The sequence below is a fragment of the Choristoneura fumiferana genome, chromosome 14, assembly GCF_025370935.1.
Source record: "Choristoneura fumiferana chromosome 14, NRCan_CFum_1, whole genome shotgun sequence".
NCBI lineage: Eukaryota > Metazoa > Arthropoda > Insecta > Lepidoptera > Tortricidae > Choristoneura > Choristoneura fumiferana.
In genome coordinates, this window is record NC_133485.1 from 7,509,410 (window position 1) to 7,534,760 (window position 25,351).

Sequence of the window (25,351 nt, forward strand, 5' to 3'; positions counted from 1 at the left end):
ATAAACCCTTATCATTTTCTATAAACCCATTTCTCTGGCTGTCTATCATTTTTGTCAGTTACATTTTAAGCTTCAACAATCCTAATTTGACATGCCTTTAAAATTTCACTAAGAGGATTAAGTACTTTTTTCATTGCAAAGACGAAGCAGAGTAACAAAAAAGACGTTCACAATCCGTTCAAATAAATAATAAAATGCACTTTGTTTCAGGTTTCATTTCCAACTGGAACTGACTTCGTCATTTTAAACGCCATTCCATCTTTGGGCGGTGATGGTTTTTGATAAAATTCTTGAGTCCCTATTGAAACTAACATGGCAATCGACGTGGATACCGCCCAGAACATAACCAAGGCGTTTTCCAGCATTTTTCAAGAGATAACAACAGATGAGAGCACCAATCGAACTAGTTTTGACTTATACCAATTTCTTTCATCAGCGTCGCTGAGAATACAGACGAAGAATATTAGCCATGAGCATTTCGATTTTGGTGCGTTAGTAAAGCTAGTGAATGGTCTGAAGGATAAACTGAATTTGACGAAGTCTCCAGAGTCTACATGTAACTACTGTTCTGGCAGTTTTCGGGACATTGTCTTGGCGTATAACGGCATACATGGATACTTCAGTCTTCTTGTAAGTATATTCTCCATAACATGACGGATCAAATCATCAAATCTTTATGAGAATTTATCCGAGCCTTATGGTGATTTTCCACCGGCGAGGCGAGACGAGAATTGAAATTTGTATGCATTCTCGCGCGCTCGCCGCGAGCCGCCGCGGGCGCTGCCATACAAATTTTAATTCTCGTCTCGCCTCGCCGGTGAAAAACTACCTTTAGAAGGTTTTGATTCGACGAAATTAACATTTTTACATACTACAAAATACAAATACAGAGGTTTAGGCACCGAATACGACTTTCTTCCGTTCGTTGTCAAGACCCTTGGTCCGTGGGGTCCTTGCAAAAAATAACAAAGACGTTAGCAGACGTCACAGGGGACTGTAGAGCTGCCAGCATTTTCGGAACCCTGCCTAAGGGAACTCCATTAAGTAAATTGTTTTAATTTTAGTTTTTTGATAATGTACTTTAAGATTAGGATAATATACGATAAAAGCGAACATTCGCGTAATTGCGATGTATGTTGCCGTAGCATACGTGTTGGGAGCAGGGCTTCAAATACCGTTAAAACGTTGGTAACGTTACCGCTGTCGTTAAACAGATGTAACGGAGAAGGCTGATCAAATCAGCAACATCGACCGGCACCCCAGAACTGCGAAATTGTTGATGCAGGGACGATGACCGCCAAGGTCTAGTGGGATTCGGCGAGACATGTCATCCGTTTCCATGCGAGAGTACAGAAGCATGGGCAGACCAAAAAGAAAATGGTGGGAAGATTTGGAACGTTCCGACCCAAATTGGCAATTGGGGTGGAAAACAAAACGGGAGGCCTTTGCCCAGCAGTGGGACACCCAATAGGCTATCAAAACATACATATATATGTATATACAGTTCAGTTACCTACCTTAATACCAGGGTTTTAATTATAGTAATGCGTTGGTAATACGCTGTCATACAGGGCATGAGTTATTAGCTATCATATATTATATCATGCCAGAATGAACCGCTTCTGAGAATATTTTATTGACATATGTTTACGAGCAAATTGAGGTTCGCAGAACATTATTTTGGTTTGAGATTTATTACATACCTAACTGTAATTGTCATTCATCTGAATTCAGAAAGAAATGTTTTCGTTCAATTGATGAATTACCACTACGGCGCATGCAGAAAAACTCTTTTTTTAGGGTTCCGTACCTCGAAAGGAAAAAAAGGAACCCTTATAGGATCACTTTGTTGTCCGTCCGTCCGTCCGTCTGTCAAGACCCTTTTTCTCAGGAACGCGTGAAGGTATCAAGCTGAAATTGATATCGAATAATCATATTTGCGGTCCCTTGAAGCCTTGAAAAAATCAAACTTTTAAGTCAACGCAATCAAAAGTTACAGTCATTATACAACAAAATCAAAATCAAATCAAAATGGTTTATTAAAAGCAAAAACAAATTACAAGTAGGGTTTCCGTTGGTTCCACAGTCCACACTAGGCTAAGCCTGTCACGTGATTCCATACAAATTGCCGTGCACTGAAACCTATAGGGTACTTCCAGTTGTCCTAGAAACTTGAAATTTGGTGTGAAGGTAGCTATTATAACACAACTAAGTAAAAAAGTCTGAAAATTTTGATTTTTAGTGTGTGTAAATATCATAGTCCAATATAATCTGAACCCACACTGCGTACGTTTTGCTTAGGAGCAGGGCTCTGCTTAAACAGGATGTATTAAATCACTCTGAAAAAGCGGGAAATATCTTCACCACACACACGATTCCCGTTTACATACCTATAAATGTGTACGGAATTCTCGGTGCACGAGTCCGACTCGCACTTGTCCGGTTTTTTTTTAACTTAAATGTCGTTGAGCAAACGTAGGTAATGCTAATAAAAACAATATTTGTTGGAAGCTAAGGAAAAAAGGGAAAGCAAGGTAAAATATGGTAGTTCATTGATATGGATGATTTGCGTATCCCTGTGCACGATGGGTCTTATTGTGGACGATGGGTCTTATTCTGGACGATCGGCCACCAGAGAGTCATATTTTATAAGGGTATAAAAAAGGGTAAATTAGTACATTACACGTCTCATGCCGTACTCTAGTTACAATAACAACACAGCCTCTTGGCACCGATGGCAAACATGGCCGAGGCCGCGGTGAACGCCACTTGGTGTCAAATGCCGCAGCAATTTGCGACTGATGACTAATTAATGTTGACCCGTTTATGGCGCCTATTTTTGCGGTGTTTGTAAAGCCCACGCTGCGCCAAAACTCGTAACAATATAAATTTCATTGACTGCCGGTAAGGTTAAAGCTTTAGCAGACAACAATTACGACTCCACGTCGGACCTTCATTAATAACGTTTATATTAGAGGCTTTTAGGTAAAGTAGATAGCTGTTAAAACGCGGCAAATGTGCTCGAAAAGCTTTTAATTTGCTCTCTTTACTTTGCAGGTGTGTTTTTTTGGGACCTTAGCGAATGCTTTGAACGTGGTGGTGCTCACTCGTAGGGATTTGGCAGCGGCGCCCATCAACCGGCTGCTCAAGTGGTTGGCTGTGGCCGATGTATTCGTCATGATGGAGTACGTGCCCTTTGCCGTCTATCGATACCTGGTAAGTAGCAGCACATGTCATCGTACTTGTCTGTTTGGTTCTTCTTGATATATATAAAGTTTTAAACATTCGTGATTTTCACTCATAGTCAAAATACCACCAACGGGACTTATCACGCTAAGACAAACGAGTAATATTTACCTCGATGTTTCGGCAACATTGCAGTGGCCGTGGTCACGAGTAGACTGAAGTGTGGGGTGTCAAGTCTAGCAGCGCGAGTCATTCGAACTACCCGCACTTGAACACTAATAGTACCGGCACTCGTATCATGAACTACCCGCACTGGGTAATTTTTATTTATCACCCCATCACACCGACACATAAGACTAACAACGTCCGAACGTCCGTCCGAACATTCAACCCTACGCCGACACTTATTAATAACAGGATTCCACGAAGATGAAAATTATATTCATCGTCCCGTTTGAAATTTGTATGCTTTTTTATTTCAACTACTACCATACGTACGTACCATTCTTGAGTAGAAATAACGTTCCATGGACAGAATTTTGAGATTGTGAAGCTCAATCCAGTGGTTTGGTCCTGACTCCAACAAATGCTCGGCTATGGCTGACTTATTTACCTGGCGATTTTTAACAGCTGCAATATGTCCCTTGACCCTCTCAGCTATTGTTCTTTTCGTCTGTCCGATATAGGAACTACCACAACTACAATAAACCTTATAAACACTTACTTATACTTCTTGATATAACTAGAAAATTATTGTAAAACTCAGATATGATAAAAGGATTGATTTATTGTATCAGGCGTTGTTTTGCTTTAGTAAAACGATTACTTTGCTCACTCCTTCTTCTTTGAGTCTAAGATCTGGTAGCATAGGTTAGCGACTTAGGTAAGGCAGCGCCAGTATCTACACCCGAACGCAGTTGCCAGCACTAGCAACAGGGTAGATAAACCTATTAGGGTATATAATCTTTACTATTGCTGGGTATATAGTCAAGTGCAAAGATATCGGCCTAAGACACAAAAAAATGTATTCACGACTTAATGGTAAGTGCATAGATTAGATTAGATTAGATTAGATTATTTATTAATTCAGTATAAAATTACATCATAGTTTGTACATGTCAAAGTTACGAGAAAGATAGCCGTGATGGCCTAGTGGTTACAGCCGCGGTGGCCTAGTGGTTACACCCGTGGTGGCCTAGTGGTCACAGCCGTGGTGGCCTAGTGTTTACAGCCGTGGTGGCCTAGTGGTTTGACCTATCGCCTCTCAAGCAGAGGGTCGTGGGTTCAAACCCCGGCTCGCACCTCTGAGTTTTTCGAAATTCATGTGCGGAATTACATTTGAAATTTACCACGAGCTTTGCGGTGAAGGAAAACATCGTGAGGAAACCTGCACAAAACTGCGAAGCAATTCAATGGTGGGTGTGTAGTTCCCAATCCGCACTGGGCCCGCGTGGGAAATACGGCCCAAGCCCTCTTGTTCTGAGAGGAGGCCTGTGCCCAGCAGTGGGACGTATATAGGCTGGGATGTTGATGATTAAAATTCATAAAATAATTTGAAAAATAAAAATGGCAAGTAAAAACTGAAAATAATAATCAATATTGAAAATAGTCAGAAGTCAAAAACAAAAATAAATACGTAAATACAAACATACATAGACTGCTAAAATCATTACTCTTTCTTTGACGACCGGATGGCCAAGTGGTTAGAGAACCTGACTACGAAGCTTAAGGTCCCGGGTTCGAATCCCGGCAGGGGCAGATATTTGTATGAATAATACGAATGTTTGTTCTCGGGTCTTGGATGTTTAATATGTATTTAAGTATGTATTTATCTATATAAGTATGTTTATCCGTTGCCTAGTGTCCATAGTACAAGCTTTGCTTAGTTTGGGACTAGGTCAATTGGTGTCAAGTGTCCCATGATATTTATTTATTTATTTGGCTTTGCCGTAGTCGAGTAAAAATGTAAAATAACAATGAAATATTAAAAACTAAAACTTAATTAACAGAGTATAAATATAATCGTCATAAAGTCGTGTATAGCTATATATTTTTGTAACTTTGGCCGTGTCTATATCCATGTACTTGACTGTACATGCGGGTGCAGCTACTGGCGCTGCCTACCCTCACAGCACGACACATTATATGTGAGACCTTAGACGGTGAGACAAAGTATCCACATAAGTACATTCTGGGAACTTAGTCAGGGCCAAACCTAATCAACTTAGTTAATAAGTTAGCGTTTCGTAGCAGTACCTAATTAGTGAGATGAGAGTTAGAAGAGTTCATTCTGAAAGGAGGCCTGTGCCCTGCAGTATATGGGCGTATATGGGCCGAGATTAAGATGATGATGAGAGTTCTTTTGTTTTTAGCTTTTTCGCCATGTGAGATGTAGGTTTATCATAATCAACTCTGCCTATATACCTACGTATAGGCCCAGTGCGCATGAGGAATTTTAATTCTTCGGAGGTGTAGGCAGGGTTCCTTATAATGTTTTTCTTCATTGTAAAGCTCTAGGTATTTTTTTATATACTTTCGCATATTAATTTTGAAAACCTTCAGAGTCCATACCTATGTCAAATCACTAGGCTACCACGTAGTATGTGGGTGGGAGATGTGGATTCGTAGGTACTCCAGTAATATCGAAAATACAAACTTAAAATGGATGCACAGAAAAAATATAGAAAAAGAGACCAGCGCTGGGAATCGAACCCAGGTCCTCAGGTCAGGTCGGGTCAGGTTCGATTCGCAGCGCTGGTGTCTTTTTCTGGGTTTTTTTTCTGAGCATCCATGTTTCAGTTTGTATTTTCGATATGGATTTCACGGGATGACCGTAAAAGTACCTTTAGAGTTAAAATAAAAAATACAAGACTCCAAAAAACAAATCTTACTCGAGTAATGTTCATTAAAAAACAAATGAGAATGTAGTGAAATTGATTCAGACAACGTCTGTAGTGTTACCATGTACGTCCAACAAATTGAATCATGACCCACGGTGGAACCTTTTAATAATCAATTTAACTATGATTTCCTTGACAAAAGTATGTGATGTCAACATGACATTAGTAGCACAAAGGTTCCACCCTGGGTCATGATTCAATTTGTTCGACTGTACGAGTATTTACCACAACTTACATACCTTATACATATATTCGTACCAACGTTACAAGTACCTAAAATAAAAGTTGTTAATTAGAAAACACGTTATACATATAAGTACTCAACTCAGTCACAGGCCTTATGATGCGTAAGAGTGTCACACAATTTTATTCCAATCTTTTAGCTCATGTTTGGCTCAGATAAAACCAATACACCTATATATAAACAAATATTTTTAGACCTGTCCATGCCCACACAAAATTCATGCATTTTTGAGCAATGTTATGAACCAAACATCCAAAATATCATCCTTCTGGGAGTTTCGACGTGTGTACGTGCCCGTTGACTTTTCTTCGGATCTTGTATCAGCCTTTGTTTACAAATAATTCCTATTCTACACAGGTTTCCCGTCTGATAGGTAGATATACCTAACCTACGTATGTATAGCCATCTGCTTGTCATCGCCTAACGCTATTACCTAGGTAATTCTGATAAGGAACAAGGCCCCAGGTTAAATTACGATTCGGTTTACTTAATTCGCGTCATTTACATATATGGAACAAAAGTGATTTAAGTAAAGGCAAGTAATGTTCAATACATGGAACAGTCTTCTGCTACGTTACAATGGAAAGTTTCATTACGAATAACAAATAGGTTATCTTATCGTTAATCAGTAATTAATGCAAGCTCTAATGCTTACTAGTAATATAATCGCAGATTAGACGTAGGTACCTATTGGAAATTGAATTTTTGTCATGCTGTTTTTTTGATAAGTTCCCGATTCGCCGAATTCTTGTTTCTTCGGATTATGGTTTCATTAGATTTTTCTTTCGTCGGAATGATTTTATGCAATAAAATCAATGACTACATGGAATAAAAACAACTGTACTTAATAGAATGTCTAAACAGGTTATGCCAATTATCATATTTATATTTATATTTTTTTCATAATGTAAGTGTAACTTTTATTTTATATACGAGTAAAGCCATTATATACATATATATATATTATAGTTCCATACATTTACATAGTTTTGTTTAACTGAAAAATTCCGACGAAACAAATATCCAGCGAAACAAGAATCTGACCAAACAAGAATATGGCGAAGCGGGAACTAATATTTTTTTTTATGAAACAGGTACTGCCGGGCCAGAGAGAGATGCCATATAAATGGGCAGCTTACCTTTTGTTCCACATGCACTTTGCGCAGATATTCCACACGGCCTCCATATGTCTAACATTGTCCCTTGCTGTGTGGAGATACGTAGCTATCAAGTAAGTGAGCCGCTGATTAATATATAGTCAAATACATCAAAGTCACGATCTAAATGGAAAATGGATCGGTGGAAAACTGGATCGCTTGTAATTTATTTCTTAAAAAATAATTTATTACTCTTAAAATTGAACCTCAATTTAATAACGAACACAGTATGATTTATATTGATTAATGTATTTTTTTTTACAGATATTCTGACAAAAGTAACATATTGTGCACTGAAGGGCGATGTAGTATGGCCATACTGAGCAGCTTCCTCCTCCCTCCTATTCTCTGCATTCCCACTTATATGGTAAAAAGCAATCTCCGACCCAATTTTCATAATGCCTTTACGCCATTTAGCACACCGATGAAGTTAAAAGGCAGACGTAGTTAAATTAATATGGTTTGGGCTTTTATGAGAGTTTTCAAGTGCATTAGACATATTTTTCTCGACGTTTCTCGACGTAGATTGCGATTGATGAGCCCCCAATATTTCTTAATATGTAGCTAGTGGTTGAATCAAAATTTTGCAGGTGGTAGGACCTTGTGCAAGGTCCGCCCGGATTGCTACCACCATCTTGCTCGCTAATCCTGCCGTAAAGCAGCAGTGCTTGCACTGTTGTGTTTCGGCGTGGAGAGTAAGACAGCCGGTGAAATTACTGGCACTTGAGGTATCCCATCTTAGGCCTCTAGGTTGGCAACGCATCTGCAATACCCCTGGTGTTGCAGATGTTTATGGGTGGTGGTGATCTCTTACTATCAGGAGACCCACTTGCTCGTTTGCCATCCAGTCCAATAAAAAAAAATCAAAATGTCACAATTTCATCAAAAGTAGTCTTGGTCTACATCCCTTGGAAAACATGTCAAATATAAATAACTTTCCGTTCTCATTTTAGTAAATCTAGTTTAAATCTTTATTACATCTTTTTAGGTATTTGATATCCATACGGCAATCGTTCTGGAAGCCACGGGTCCCATGATACTATATCACGTTGATGCCGACCAAGAAGGGAAACTCTACCAGATCAATTTCTGGGTGCACGCTGTGGTGATAAAATTACTGCCGTGTTGCATTCTGACCGTCATAAGTTTATGGCTAATACGAGAAGTTTACAGAGCGAATCAGCACCAGAAAAAGATAAGAGTCTATTCAGCATGCCCGACGAACAGTAAGATGATGAAACGGCAGTACAAAGCGGATAAGAGGACGGACAGAACGACAAAAATGCTCGTGGCCGTTTTGCTGTTGTTTTTGGCGACTGAATTGCCGCAGGGTATTTTGGGTCTCCTGAGCGGTGTGCTCGGGAGGTGTTTCTTCAAGGGTTGCTACGACTTGTTCGGGGAGCTGATGGATGCACTTGCGCTTTTGAACGGAGCTATAAACTTTGTGCTGTACTGCTCGATGTCACGGCAGTTTCGCATGACTTTTGGGCAGCTTATGTGGCGGGCGCGTCTACATCGTTGGCCTCCACCGACTGCTTCACACTCGGATGGTCAGAATACGTAAGTAGACAAATAAATTTTTCTTAGTTGGTTATTCAAGAAAAAATAACCAAGTGCAAGTCGGACTCGTACGTGAAGGGTTCCATAAGCAGTTCAGTAAAAGTTTTTCTTAAAATTCTTCTAATGTAAGTTTTTTTTTGCTCACTGTACTTTATGCCCCTGGTTACCAAAGTACTCGTCAAGACGAATCAAACCCACACGCTAGCTTTATCATCAGATCAACTCCATGTCATACATAATAATATTGTATTGTCATCGGATTTATACATGAGTGTATAATTTCAGCTCAATTGGTTGAAGATATCCACTTCAAATTTGAGTTGAAAGATTCCACCCGAGCAAACATAGTTACATTACAAGGCAAATAAATATAATGCTTGTAATAAGTTTTCAACATTTCATTTTTAATACAAGATTTTTTGCCGAATGTACTTTTTGTTGAATGTACTTGCATTGTCATCTAAACTACATATCTGTACCAAATTTCAAGTCGGTACTATTAACTATTGAGGAGTTCCCTCCTGCTAAGACAATCCTGGCAGGACCACCAACATGTCACTACCAGATTATTATATTGTCACCAAATTTACATAAGTATGCCAAATTTCAAGTCGACCATTGGAAGTGGGTCAAATTTAGCTTCCAAGATTTGACCCAAACAAACAATAAATAAAAAAAACATACAACCGAATTTTTTGAAGTCGGTTAATAAATAAACAAACAGGGCAAGGTAAGGAAAAGCTGCTAAAAATATCGCCGAAATGTAAGCACTTGTGCAAGTATTTCGAATAAAAAACAATTTGTATTCTCATCCTCTTTGGTTCTGCTGGCTGTTTGCTTCTGAAACCATTCCCCGCGCCGCACGCGGCTAAAAAAAAATGGCTGTCAGCGCAGTTCATTCGCAGGAAATTCGGTGGACTTCGTATGTTGTGTAAATAAATAATAAAGAGCTCGACTAGGGTGAATAAATTTTAAACTATATGATACCTTGTAAATAGTGTTAAATACTTAGTATGATTTTTCTAGTGTAAAAAACAATAGGTAAACATAGTGATTAGTACTATGCGGATTTGGCGAGCGATTCATTGAGGTTTGTGGTTCATAAATTGTTTCATTAATTTTGCACAAAAACGAATAAACCACACAATCAGACAGTCACTATATTATAATATCGAAGCTTTTATACGAGTTAAACATCATTAAAATCGCTAACTTAAAGGTAAACATTCAAACGGCATAGGGCCGTTGCTAGATGACAACCTTGGCTGCCTAGTAACGGCGTAATAATCAAATACGCTGAAAAAAAAACACGTTTCTTGTATGACGACCCCCTTTAATTTGTAACTTTATTTTATTTTTAGTATTTGTTGTTATAGCGGCCAGAGTAATACATAATCTGTGAAAATTTCAAGTATCTACGGCTTAAGAGATAGAGCCCGTGACAGACGGACGGACAGACAGACCCGACACCGTTGGCACCGTTGGCACCCTTTGGGTACGGAACCCTGAAAATCAGCATCCTATCATCCCAGTCTATACGTTGCTGCTAACATATCGACCCGCTCTAAATATTTGCACTTCGTCTCTTGGGGCAATGTTAGGATTGCCCTGCTGTTGCACACTAAATATCGCCTGGTCACTGCCTTTGTTGATGTACTTGCAAATGTATTTAATTGCCTGGACCGAGTTACAAAACTCCATATTAATGTGGGCATTAAACATTTTGGAAAGGAGCGGTGAATACGGGACCACCCAGCTGTTGTCCACTACGACTTCTTGCGCGGTACCTCTCACTGTAATTGTGACCGTACGTCCCCCTTCCTCCGGGCCTCTGCGTCTGTATAACGGGTACCCGTTATCGTTCGTTTGAGTCTCCTTTAACAACGCACGAGGATACTTTTTGCTACATTTTCTGTCCTTCATGCAAGGGGATGCAGGGTTCAACACTCCGCAAGGGCCGTGGATCATGCTTTTAGTAACCGTGTCATATAGCGGTTTATCCACATTGGGATCGGGCAGCTCTGCTGATATCACTGCATCGATTTGGTTCGGTCGCAATTTTTCTTTTAACCACAGCAGCAAGTGCACATGGGGCAATCCGCGTTTTTGCCATTCAATCGAATACATGAAACATTGCGACTCACCAAAAACATGCCCTTTGGTGAGGAAAGCCACCAGCTTTTCCACTTTAATTTTAAAAACACGCGCAATGATATCGTGGCGGTCCGTTTGTCTTTGCCCGTCCATCAGTTCTTCTTTGATCTCAGTCCAGGCTGGATTGCACGTGAATGTGAGGAATAGGTCTGTCCGCCCATATTTCTGAACGTAGGAAAAAGCGTCCTGGGTATATGCGTGGAGGTATCGTGGACTATTTACGACTGACGAAGGAAGGATCACTATCTGCCCTAAGTCATTTGAATTCACATTGCTGTCGTTTGCGATGGCATCTTGAAGGTGGATGTAATTCTCCGCACGTAACTTACCTTGGTTTAGCGCTATGAATCTCAGACGCTTACTCTCCATCTTCACGTACATCTCAACCAAAAATTGCGACAGAAGTACCCTACACCTCAGCGGCAAGTTGAAATCGTGTTCGCGGACCATCAGGTGAAACGCGTAGAAATCCATGCAGGACATTTTTTTGTTCGGGTTCGGTCGCCAGTCGGGTTCGTTTGAGGAATACTGAAGTGATATCCTTCTTGCCCTTTCCAAAACAAAATGGGATACTGTAGAGCATCGTAGAAGCGGTGCGTGTCAGCGATCCTGGCGAGAGAATCATTGTGCTTGCGCAAGACTATGTCCCTCGGGGCGGTGAGGTCAGCGCCTGCGACCACAGCCGCTATTTCGGCGACGGCTGGCGCATTGTAGCGCCGCGCATGCTGCCCGCTAGGCACGCGGTCTGCGTGGATCACTACCTTGCAGTTTTCGTCGGGCATATTCTCTAAAGCTATTTGAAACTCGTGCACCAATACATTGTGATCATGCAGGACTTTTTGTATTTTCAGTACAGTCGCTCGTTCGAGTCCCTGAATAATTCGACATCGCCTATCAGTCTCCGCCTCGGCGTCTCCCATACTATACTTGCAAAAATTGTGCTGGACCATTAGAAGGAGGTAAAAGAGACCCTATTTTATGGTGCACTTGCCCCTGCACCGTAAAGGTCGGTGAAAATCCAGGCATAGCGAGGATCCTATCTGCCCCAAAGGAGGTCATGTGAAAACAGGAATTATATTTTTTGATACAGTTCAAGAAGCGCTTTGATTCATCAGTCTCGCCAGAAAATAATTACTTTCAAGGCTCGACAGGTTCCTCTAGTGTGGAAATGGCTACCTTGCCCCCAGAGCAACACATTCCTACCGTTTCCTCCTTCCATTTCAATGCAGCACAAAATCTGCAAGCCTTGTACATACGATCAATTTTGATGAGCCTGTGGTTTCTATAATCTAAAGTTGGATCATAGTCAAAAGCGCATTTTTTAAAAGCTTCCCAGTTATTCCTTGCAAATATTTCCCGACGTTCAGCTTGTCGTTGTGCAACAGCGAGTCTGCGCACGTTTGCTTCTTCGACTGTTTCAAGGCACGCTGCGATGACATAAGTTGCGCGTGCTGCTGACGTCGAAAAGCCGTCTCCTCTGGTGTTTCAGAGGCGCGCTGCGATGCCATATGTTGCGCGTGCTGCTAACGTCGAAAAGCCGTCTCCTCTGGTGTTTCAGAGGCGCGCTGCGATGCCATATGTTGCGCGTGCTGCTGACGTCGAAAAGCCGTCTCCTCTGGTGTTTCAGAGGCGCGCTGCGATGCCATAAGTTGCGCGTGCTGCTGACGTCGAAAAGCCGTCTCCTCTGGTGTTTCAGAGGCGCGCTGCGATGCCATAAGTTGCGCGTGCTGCTGACGTCGAAAAGCCGTCTCCTCTGGTGTTTCAGAGGCGCGCTGCGATGCCATAAGTTGCGCGTGCTGCTGACGTCGAAAAGCCGTCTCCTCTGGTGTTTCAAAGGCGCGCTGCGATGCCATAAGTTGCGCGTGCTGCTGACGTCGAAAAGCCGTCTCCTCTGGTGTTTCAGAGGCGCGCTGCGATGCCATAAGTTGCGCGTGCTGCTGACGTCGAGAAGCCGTCTCCTCTGGTGTTTCAGAGGCACGCTGCGATGCCATAAGTTGCGCGTGCTGCTGACGTCGAAAAGCCATCTCCTCTGGTGTTTCAGAGGCACGCTGTGATGCCATAAGTTGCGCGTGCTGCTGACGTCGAAAAGCCGTCTCCTCTGGTGTTTCAGAGGCGCGCTGCGATGCCATAAGTTGCGCGTGCTGCTGACGTCGAGAAGCCGCCTCTTCTGGTGTTTCAGATGCACGCTGCGATGCCATAAGTTGCGCGTGCTGCCGACGTCGAGAACCCGCCTACTCTGGTGTTTCAGATGCACGCTGCGATGCCATCAGTTGCGCGTGCTGGTGACGTCGAGAAGCTGCCTCCTCTGGTGTTTTAGAGGCACGCTGCGATGCCATAAGCTCCGCGTGCTGCTGACGCCGAGAAGCCGCCTCCTCGAGCGTCACGTTGGCACTGCGATCAGAATTCTGCTGGCGTCGAGCATTAGCTTGCGCCAATGTTTCAGCCACTCGAGCATTGGCCTGGCGCTCCGCCTGCTCAATTCTCCGCTGTTCAGCATATAAGCCGATGTTTCTTGCTGTCTAGCTATTTTCATAGCTCGAGCTTTTTGTGAGCTATGCGAAAGATTCGACTTGCGTTTGCGAGTCATTATAAATTTAAGAAGTAATAAATATAATATCAAACTGAACAACAAAACTTAGTTGAAAACTAAAACATATGTCTTAATCTAATCGAAATAACTGATGTCGAATCATAACCCTAAATACCCTTATTAAATAAGTACCTAACTAATTTAACTGACCCTAAAATAATATAATTAAACTAAAGTATTTCTGGAATTACGAACTCAAATTCAATGTACTTTTCAAAAGAAGCAACAAAACCTAGGTATTCAACATTAGAAGGGAAGCAAATTTTTAACATTTTTTTTTTTTACCGGAGAGAGGGCGAGCAACCAGATGGGCTGCTCAGCAAGTGGGTGGTTTAAACTTAGCACGCCAAAGGGTGCTCCTATTGAGCCGACCTCGGACTTTGGACGCTAAGGGAGAGTTGCAAGCAATCGGATGTTTATGCTACGTCGTTTCGGAAGGACTACGTTAGTCTCGACTGAGAAGAAACGACAAGAAACTCAGTCGGGTTGAGGTCTGATTGGAGAAAACCTACCCGGGACATGCCGGTAGCGGTTGAAATAGTGGGGTCGCCCACGTGTGGTGTTCTGTGGGGGACGGCGTCGTCGCCTCCTCCGGAGGGGGCGGTGCGGTGAGTTCAGAAAGTTAGTGTCGCCCTGTGATGTTCTTTTGGGCATCTGCTATCTATGTCGGATCGAGCTTGGTTAGTGACGGTGATATCGTCGTCGGGGTCCCTCAGGACGTGACGGGGCCTCCGGAACCTACGGGAAACATCTGGAATCGGGTGGTACTCCACCGCCCCCCTAAGGAGACGGTTGGGGTGGTGAGGAGCCGAATCGAAGTACCTATGTGAGGACAGCTTCATAAACTGAGCGACGGTGGGAAGTTGCGCGTCCCAGTGAAGATCGAAGTTGCGCTCAAACCATTGAGCCCCGATAGCGCGGCGCAGGAACCTGTTTTGTAGAACCTGCGCAAACACGACGCTCGCGTATGTGAAAACTGGTCGTACAAAAGTCTTGTAAATTGTGAGTTTATTGCTAAACGCTTGTTTAGCATCGAGTATAAGCGGCCCTATCTCTAACTATCTTAATATGCGGCCTAAACGTCATCCTGCTATCCAGAATGCCACCTAAGTACTTGCTATCCAGAGTGACACCTAAGTACTTGGTTTATTAATATATTATTGCTTCAAATTACTTATAGATTCCAAGTTAGTCGAACGATAGCTTGATGTAATCTACAGGCAGCGCCATCTTTTGGATGTTTGTATAAGTAATTGTAAGCTCGGTGCAATTTTGTGGGTTTCGAAAGCAAAATATGAATCGCTCGTGTCAAATTTTTGTAAATAAATATCTCTCTCTCTCTCTCTCTCTCTCTCTCTCTCTCTCTCTCTCAAATTTCCTTCCTATTAAATCCTATTATGTTCTTCATTTACGTACGTATATATTTTTTTCTAGATTTTGTGATTGAAATTGAGAGTTTTGTGTTAAGAACATCATCACCATCATCATCCCAGCCTATCGTCCTATCAGATTTAGAGGGCTTGGACCGTAGTTCCCACGCGGGCCCAATGCGGAATGGGAACTTCACACATACCATTGAATACCTTTGCAGGGTTGTGCAGGTTTCCTCACGAACAACTGTCCAAAATTTCAAGACTAAACCCAGCGTTTGAAATTTCAACATTTTATCCCGTGGGAATATCGGGATAGAAAGTAGACTACTTATGTGTTATTCCAGAAGTCCAGCTACCTACTTACCAAATTTCATGACTATAAACCCAGCGGTTGTTATTTCGTTGTTTCCAGATTTTATCCCTATCCCGTGGGAATATCGGAATAAAAAGTAGGCTATGTTTTATAGAATAATTTCCAGCTATCTACATACCAAATTTCAGGGCTCTAAGCCCAGCGGTTATTAGTTCAAGATATTATCCCTATCCCGTGGGATAAAAAGTAGCCTATGTGTTATTTCAAACGTCCAGCTACCTACTTATCAAATTTCATGACTCTAAGCCCAGCGATTGTTATTTCGAGATTTTATCCCTATCCCGTGGGAATATCGGGATAAAAAGTAGCCTATGTTTTATTCCAGATGTTCAGCTATCTACATACCTACCAAATTTCATCCAAATCCGTCCAGCCGCTTCAGCGTGAAAGAGTAACAAACATTCACAAACTTTCGCATTTATAATATTAGTAGGAAAGTAGGATTATTCAAAATATGACTCTTTTTTTTTTATTCGACTGGATGGCAGGGTCTCCTGATGGTAAGAAATCACCACCGCCCATAAACATCTGCAACACCAGGGGTATTGCAGATGCGATGCCAACCTAGAGGTCTAAGATGGGATACCTCAAGTGCCAGTAATTTCACCGGCTGTCTTACTCTCCACGCCGAAACACAACAGTGCAAGCACTGCTGCTTTACGGCAGGACTAGCGAGCAAGATGGTGGTAGCAATCCGGGCGGACCTTGCACAAGGTCCAGCTACCTGCAAACTCTGAGGACTGTCCATTGGAAGACAATTTGCCAATTTCACGTAATAAATAATTTTAAAACATGGCGACCCTGGTGACAGCGGGGATGTTTTTTTAACGGTTAACGTGCACAAGATGCATCGTTGGTTTTCTGTCAAGCATCAGCCAGGCTATTCACCCTCCTTGCGAACACATGCCGAAACCATAACCTAATATTACGAAATTATGTGCACTTTTTGCTCGAGAACCTAATTGATCACGCGCTATACTAATTAGGTATTCACAATGTCAGTAAAATATTCATTAAAAATTATGCAATCAATGTAATGAGGGGCGAATTTAAATAATGTTAGCACAGCAAGTATGAGGTAAATCCATAATAATTTTCATTTAAACTCATTTGTCGAACTCACGACCGCGGAGCACAGCTGCGTGTAGAGCTTTAAAATTTTAATACAGATTTTGGCTCCGAGGCTCAATGTTCCCTACATAATTTGAACCTTATGAAAATATCTTGCTACTCAAAAACAACAAAGGACTTAAGTAATTAATAAGGGGCATATTCAAACAAGTTGAAACATCCGGGAGCAAATAACCCTTATACTCCGTTTAATTTTAGGTTTGAATTAGCGGTCCAAATTGTAACACACGTTTCTCGATATTTCGAACACAAATAGACTAAAAATACCTACATGTACATTTATTAGCGGTATTTATTATGTTTTTATTACATAATTTTAAATAGTTTCGTTGTTTCATTTAAAAACATGTTCAAATTTTACCGTTAAGTTTCAAATGTTAAAATAAATGAAGTACAATTGTGCTGTAACCCTTCCAATTAATATGTTACGTCTGCAAACAAAGTTTACCAGACGGCAGATTTCAGGGACATCTAGCAACTATTACTCTATTTTCACAGGTAGGTAATTTAAAGTTTGCTAACTATAGTTAGAAACAATAGTCTGATTTGCTACTAGTTTGTTTCGTTAGTTTCGATTTAGACAGCTCCAATAACGTCTCCTGTGACTTGGCAACGTTTTGTAGTGAGTTAGTTGTATATGATTCATAATGGTAATATTAGTCACAGTTTATAAATACGTAGGCACATGGCAGTGATAGTGTTAAGGTCCGACCAAAAGAGTCGGCAAGCAAAATACTAACTCCGCAAAACTGTTTAACGTAAGTACTGTTTAACTGTTACACGTATAGGTATGGATAAAAAGTCATAATTTTGCTGTTAGTTTAAGTTTATTTAGGTAAGTTAATTGTTAAAAAACCGGTTATTATAGTGATTGTGAGTAATAAACGATTACTAAAACCTATAACAGCAGGAGAAGCAAAACTTATTACTGGTAAAATCTACCGAGAAATTTTTTAACGACCCAATGGTTCAGTGTCAGTTGTTCGGGTTAGAACATTGACTATTGTCACTTACAAGTCAATGTTACAATGAGCCTTATTTTTTAACCCCGGACGCAGAAAGATATTTTTTAATTGAAATGAGGATTTCTAGCGATGGTTCTTAAATATGTTACATCAAAATCGGTTCAGCCGTTTTTGAGATATTGAACTTTGAAGTGACAAAGTCGGGGGTTTTCCAACCTTTTGTTGGTTAGGTTAAGTAATATTTTCTTTTAGAAACTGTCATAAAACGAGGCAAAATACATGCTCCGTCGACTAAGATAGGGAATGACATCTTTTTTTTGCCCAGTTTATAAAAATAACTATAGATAGTCAACGGCCATTATGAAGCAAATCCTGACACATTGCACAACTATGAAGTTGCTGAATATTGACAATATTGCGTGCGATACGAGTAGTACCTATTCTATTAGTAGTATTGAGAATCGCATTTTCACTTCTCATGCTCTAAAAGTAGGTACTTAATATAGCCTTACGACGCGGGAGTAAAGTGTGTACTTTAGTCCTAGGGAGTAAAAGTAATTAATTTTTGCTATGCTATTTCCGCAAAGAAGGTGGCGCCATTCTATTTATTCCAGTGTGTATGGACCATTTCGCCGATGCGATTTTGTTATAATTATCTGTGTCTGGTTGGAAATAAAATACTTACCGCGAAAACTTTGAAATTGTTGTAGAGCGTAAATCATAAACGATTAAAATAAATTCATTATTCTCACAATGTCGTCAAGGGATAGTGAAAATTATGATGTCGAGCAAAGAGCAAAAGACATAATTGATAATCTTTTGCCGCCGAAATCTAGAAAGATTTATTTGAAAACCTATGAAAGTTTTATGGACTGGAGGAATAAGACTCGCATTAATTCTTTCACAGAAATTACAATTTTTTTCTCGCAATCGAAATGAAATAGCATTTTTTCCAATGGTTCAGAAACTTCATATTTGTGCAATGTGTTAGGATTTATGTATGTATAGTACTGTAAGTAAAAAGTATGTACCTGCCGCACTAGAAACTTTATTACACCTATTTTAAAAATAAAATATAAATGTAAATATATTTTGCTTATTTGGCACAGAAAAAATGATGCACGAAGACGCGAGTTCATCGATCCCTAAAAAGGGATTTAAAAAAACTTTATTCTCATCATAACCAAGTTATAAAGAAACATTATATAATGATTTGAGCTCACTATTTCGGTCGGGACTATGCCTAAATGAAGTTTCATGATTTTATTTCCGCGACGAAACCATATAAACTTTCTATTTCAATTAATTTAGCATAAAAGATAGCCCTTGTTCTTTCCCATGGTCTATTCTATCTCTGTACCAAATTTCATCCAAATCGGTTCAGCGGTTTTTGCGTGAAAGCCAGACAGTTACTTTCGCATTTATAATATTAGTATGGATGTAAGAAGGTATGTATGTAAACTCTTTATTACACATAAAAATAAAATATAAAGAAATATAAATTCACAGAAAGGAGAGCAAAGGCGAGCATATCCCTAAAAAGGGATTTCTTCCGGATAACCAAGTTAAGAGAATTATATTATTTATCACTATTTCGCGGGGACTATGCAGATTTCCCGCAAAATTAGCCTAAATTAATTTAGCATAAGTACCTAGTAATATTTTTTTATCTAAACGTCGTCGGTGTCGGGGGACCGCTATGGTTAACAGAAAACTAAATTACATACTTATGTTGTATTGTAATGTTTAACGTGATTGATAAGTCCTGTCTGTGGTATTTTAAATATAAGTGAAAATATTGATTGATCCATTGATTAATTTTAAGTGGCGGCTAATGTGATGGCGTCTCCGTCTATTGGAGCACAACAAACAGAGACGGCATCACATTTATCCGTCAAATAAATTTATCAATGGATGGCGAAACAGAGGGTAAATGTCAAAGTTGTCAAACGTATCTGACGATACTAAACTAGCCTGTTTACCTTTTATGAGCTGTAAAGACGCGATTACCCCATAGATTTTGCATGACCACAAGTAAAAGGTACCTGTACACCGTATCATGCAGGTTTGCAGGTGGTAGGACCTTGTGCAAGGTCCGCTCGGATTGCTATATACCACCATCTTGCTCGCTAATCCTGCCGTGAAGCAGCAGTGCTTGCACTGTTGTGTTTCGGCGTGGAGAGTAAGACAGCCGGTGAAATAACTGGCACTTGAGATATCCCATCTTAGGCCTCTAGGTTGGCAATGCATCTGCAATACCCCTGGTGTTGCAGATGTTTATGGGCGGTGGTAATCTCTTACCATCAGGAGACCCACTTGCTCGTTTGCCATCCAGTCAAAAAAAAAACATGCCATGACCGTAATAGGAACGTGTCAGTAACGGAATGTCAAGCGCATACATGACACCCGTCGAAAGGTCGGTTACGAAACGTGCTAATCGGCATAGTCTCATACTTTTCGATACAAAGAATATACTTATTTTTGAAATTGGAAAAGAAAATTTGCTTCAACAAAAAAACGATTTCGTGAAAATTATTCAATAAATCGTTCTTAGGCCGTGGCACTAGTTAGCGACTTAGTTGACGTCTCTTATTTTCCAACTCAATCGAGTAACTATTTATTTGTTTTAAATCGACTAAAATCACATTTTACAGACAGTTGAAAATTAATCTGGGCCCATTTGCATAGTAAAGTAAAATAATATTAGTGAATTTCATTTCAAAATCGCTAATACTATTTATTCGTACTTTGTTATGCAGTCGGGCCCTTGTTTTCAGGGCTAAAATAAATACTTATTTTTTCATTAGAGTTAAGAAAGTAAACACTAGGGATGGGCCGAATATTCGTTTTCGGCCGAATATTCGGCTAAATCACCGAATGTTCGGCAAAGTGGTACTCAAACTTTTTACTATATTGAGCCATGTATGAGTTGAGTGTTAAATGTGTCATTTATATGAGGTATAGTGAGGTTTTATGTTTTTTGTTGACACTGTAGCTTTATTTCCAATAACAGTAAATAAAAAGGGATGGTTATTAATTAAAAAACAAAATATAAGTATTTAGCTGTTTTGAGATTAAGCTACAGTGATCTTTATTATAATAATATGTTAAATCAATCGGATCGTTATTGTGACAATTTTTTGTTTTAATCAAGAGTTGCATGACTAAAATTACAACATTTCAACAACAAAATTAATCATATTTCTAGTTTCTACTTAGGAATCAATTATGCCGAATATTCGTATTCAGTGAAACCCATGTTCGGCCAATCTCTAGTAAACACTTGGAGGTTAAAAATATAGTTTTTCAACTTGAAGCTGCAATAAGCTTCCTTTGCGGGAGCTACCGACACCTTCACTAATTCACTTAGGAGCGAAATGCGGAGGCTATAATAACCGCGCCCTATAAGTAACAACACGTAATATCAAAATGGAGACCGTAATTTGTTGTAACATCAGTAAGAACCCGAAAGACGTTGAAATTAGCTAAAGGTTCTCCCTTTTTATACTTAGTTTAAGTATCTCCCTTGTTTATACAGGGAGGAAAAATAAGTCGGGCCCTGGAGGGAAACTACCTTAAAAATCCTTAAGTTGGCTCATTTTACTTTTTATTTTTCAAAAGAAACAAAGTTGCATTCAAAGATTTTCTTAAACTCGCTTGCCTCGCCCGGGACTCGAACCAACTAAAATAAAAAAAGACACTCGCTATTTTATTATACTAATCGATAGGATTATTATTCAGTCAGGATAAAATTTCAGTCAGGAATAATTATCCTATCGATTAGTATAATAAAATAGCGAGTGTTTGTTTTTTTTAATTTTAGTTGGTCCCGTGCGAGTCTCGTGCGAGGCAAGCGAGTTTTAGAAAATCTTTGAATGCAGTTTTGTTTCTTTTTAAAAATAAAGGAATGTCACCTTTATGTAAAATGAACCAACTTAAGGATTTAGGTAGTTTCCCTCCAGGGCCCGAGTTATTTTTCCACACTGTATACATTTGTATTGCATTTACAAATTAGTGTATCTCTTTACGGAAGATATAAATAAAAGTACACTTAATTTTTTCCTGCTAACAAAGTTCACTGTAACAAAGAATAGATAGTTAATTACGATACAAGTGTGGAAAGTAGTTAACTCCTGACGATGAGTGATGTTAATTTAATTACCATACATTTTGAAATTTTGTCGTCAGCTATTCGGGGATGGAATACAACGTGACGAAACCTACATTACCTGCGAAGCAATTGAATAGTGTGTGTGAAAGTCTCGATCCGCACTAGACCCGTGTAGGGATTACAGTTCAAGCCCTTTCAATCTGAGAGATCTGTGCCCAGCTGCACACATTCATTGGCCGGACACGTCAGAAAAATCATTCTCCAATGCTTAACTTTAAATTATAGTTTCGTACACGCAAATACTCAAGTACCTACTTACGCAATTTATATGATAATATTATGAAAGCGCTGGTAGTTTTAAAAATGACGTGTAAAAGTGCCCATTGCTGCCTATTTACTGAATAAATGATTTGAATTTGAATTAATTATAGCCCTGTTTGTGTCTGTTTGTGACCCCAGTCACGTCCCAAAATAGACATGGAGCCGAAGGACTCAATTTCAATGGGACACATTCAAATTAAGGCACAAAGCCGCCCATGTCATCGTCGTGTGCTCGTGTGTAATATAATTGAAATAATAATTTTGTGATCGTGTGTAAGATGTTACTTTCCCGTTAAATAGGCAGCTTTCTAAGTTACAAAACTCCTTGTATAGGTGCCTTGACAATTCATTGTACATTGTGTAATTATAACTTGTTGCTTGTTCTGTTTCAGTGCCAAGACTTCAGTTCCGTGAAGGAAAATCGTACAAGAGAAACGCGCAAATGTTCTACAACAATTTCTGTAAATATTACATTCGATCTTAAGAAAATCTAGTCATTCGTTTTATGTCTTAAGTCTAAGCGCAAGTTTGATTTTGTATAATAAAATAATTATTAATTATTCGTCCAATGATGTAGTGAAATGAGATGGATCGAGTCTAACGAAATTGTTTCAATTAAATTTCATTCAGTTGTATAGCACAAGTTCATAATATTCAACATAGAATTTCATTAAGTTAAGACAATAATACTTGTTACTTGTGATAAGTCACTGACGCAGACATACAATGTTCTTACAATAATTGAAAAACAGCTTTACACTTTAGTACGTTGTCACTCTATGCCTTCTGACAATTTTATACAAAAGTTCCAACATGAAGTGACAGCGACAAGGTACTAAAGTGTAAAGATATCTTTGATCTCGACTACTAGGTACTAAAACTCTATATTGTACAAAAAGGAAATACAAAATACAATAGATTACAAATATAAGTTCGTCTTTGTACCTTGTTCTTTTGAACAAGGTACAAAGACGAACTTATTTGCCGGTCAACCTTTGATTGACAGAGAGGGACAATCAATTACTTAATTAATAAAAGGGTCATACTGAAAACCAGCGCTGCAGCTTGCCGTGGCAACACGCTGAGTATTTGTACATATCCGCTTTCCATCTCAATTTAAGCACACTCTTATTCTGTAGTACTTGGTAAGTACATCTTTTACGATTTTAAATGTATTTAATTACCTACATAGTGTAGCGCACACACTGTATCGTAATATAAGATTTTTCTACTGCTATACTGTAATCTGTGATTTACTTAATCACGAACAGTAATATAACAGCATACATAACAAGATTCTGGAAAAGTCTATATTGTATATTCCCCATAACAGCACTGTATCGTAATGTTGCTAAAACAATAATACTGCTACCACTTACTTTTTTTTTCTTAATTCGTAAGTACTTTCGGACAGGCTAAGGTGCAGCCAGTTAGGTATGTACATATTTTATATGGTTTTTATATAGAATAAAAACTTTTCGAATATAATCCATAGCCTGCCAACATAAGTAACTCGTATTTTTAAGATCGTCACAGGCAAGTGAACGTTAATCAAAAACAAAATTTAACTTAGACAAATATTGTCATTTTCATATTTCTCACTTGTTTAATGTTGTTTACCTTCTCTTTGCGTTTGCCATACTTTTTACTAAAGTGTAAAAACGTTTAAAGTTTACTTTTTCTTCAATTTTGTATTGTAATTAATGTACCCAGTCGAAGAAAAAGTATTGTATGCAACGTTGTATAAGCAAGTCAAAAAAAGCTCGTGGCTCACACCACTCACCTTTTTTAACCCTATTATACAGCTGTTGCATAAAATATTATTACAGTACAACTACTGTGCTATTACTTATTCTGTGGTACAACTAGAATGTAAAATAATGTCACTCGGGTCGGGACTCGTCGATTTTATTCAATTTCCTGAAGATTAAAATGAGAATGAAAAAGAAAACCAATCTTTTGTTTCGAGTCCCAAAAGACATTAACAAACTAGTTTAAATGTAGGTACTTCCCTATTCTCATTTACTCCGTGAATAAAATACATAGACCAGCCTTTTAGATTCACAATTGTAAATAAGAGTTTGTAGTGTAACTAAAGTTGATGCATTAAGCTTTATTCTAGAAAATTACATGTACGTACATTTTTTGCTTGTGTTAGAAATATAACTGTGTATACTAAATGATATCAAAGTCAATTATACCAACAACCATGAGAGGGCTGAAAAAACTTATATATCGATTGGTCCTATGTATAAGGGCCAAAGTGATTTTTTCAATTTTGAGTTTTGTGCGTTATAGGTATCTATAAACTATATACTTACATGTAGATAGTGGATTAAAAAATCATTTTGATTTAATTATTTTTCGAGTTATCATTGAAGTAAAATGGCCGAACTAGATGCAATTTTAACGTAAAAGGGCTAAGCGTACGTTTGATACTTTTACGCGGTAAATCCCGGGCGGTTTTTTTTAAATCAGTGGGCATAACTGCCATTTAGGTACTTTGTACGTCAAGCGGAACGCCGCTACCCCGATGCTACATCATAATGTGATTGTATTACTTTTTTTGATTTCTCCAATTATCTTGGGTAACGTATTTTTTACCAAAGATTTTAAAATTGAACTCATATATGAGCCAATACCACATAGATCTTTTTACTGTCTTTTTTAATACAAGGTCCCAGAAATTCACGTATATGGGCGTATGTATAATAACTTTTGATGAAAATATGTTTTATTAAAATTTATTCATTGTGGTTGAAGGACAGAGTACTATTAGCTAGTGTGCCAAATTTTAGAAGTCTCGGACACACCATCTCTGAGTTACGACAGTTTTTAACTTTGAAAGCCCGTCCTGTAAAGTAAGGATTTTACACTTAAGCCCTTGTACGTAGGACCCATAAAAATATGCCATCCTTTATTGCACATTATCAATAAGTATTATTTTCTGGTGGACCTACTTACTCTGGTTATAATAAGCTAAGGTACCTAATATAAGCTTTGATATAATATCATCTTCTTAATATACAATCTCATCAACACAGTTTCTCTTGTACGCAGACCATTACATTATTAAATAGAAAACTTCTTCGAATTCTGTACATAAAAATAAATTAAGGATAAATGTCTACGTATGATGTATTTTGCTTATACAATGTTAACATGGTGATATAAATGAATGAATACGAAAAGGGTTTACAAAATATTCTTTGATAAATAAAGCTTTGATAAGAACTCTGTTATTTTTCTTCCCGGAAATTAATATTTTTAAATCTGCAACTCGCAA

The 25,351-nt window shown here is 39.1% G+C and overlaps 1 protein-coding gene across 1 annotated transcript; it reads left to right on the forward strand.

The window, feature by feature from the left end:
• The first annotated feature begins 216 nt into the window (after window positions 1-216).
• Window positions 217-25,291, forward strand: LOC141434882 (G-protein coupled receptor dmsr-1-like). Its single transcript, XM_074097365.1, has 6 exons — window positions 217-630; window positions 3,058-3,216; window positions 7,425-7,561; window positions 7,752-7,854; window positions 8,476-9,047; window positions 22,458-25,291. Exons 1-6 carry the CDS (start codon window positions 313-315, stop codon window positions 22,477-22,479), a joined length of 1,311 nt encoding a protein of 436 aa, XP_073953466.1. The 5' UTR covers window positions 217-312; the 3' UTR covers window positions 22,480-25,291.
• The last annotated feature ends 60 nt before the right edge of the window (window positions 25,292-25,351 follow it).

Excerpts from the sequence above, each read along its gene's own strand:
- LOC141434882 (XM_074097365.1), top strand. The coding sequence starts at position 313 with ATGGCAATCGACGTGGATACCGCCCAGAACATAACCAAGGCGTTTTCC. Across the intron at positions 631-3,057 it reads ATGGATACTTCAGTCTTCTT|GTGTGTTTTTTTGGGACCTT; the intron begins GTAAGTATATTC and ends TTTACTTTGCAG. Across the intron at positions 7,562-7,751 it reads TGGAGATACGTAGCTATCAA|ATATTCTGACAAAAGTAACA; the intron begins GTAAGTGAGCCG and ends TTTTTTTTACAG.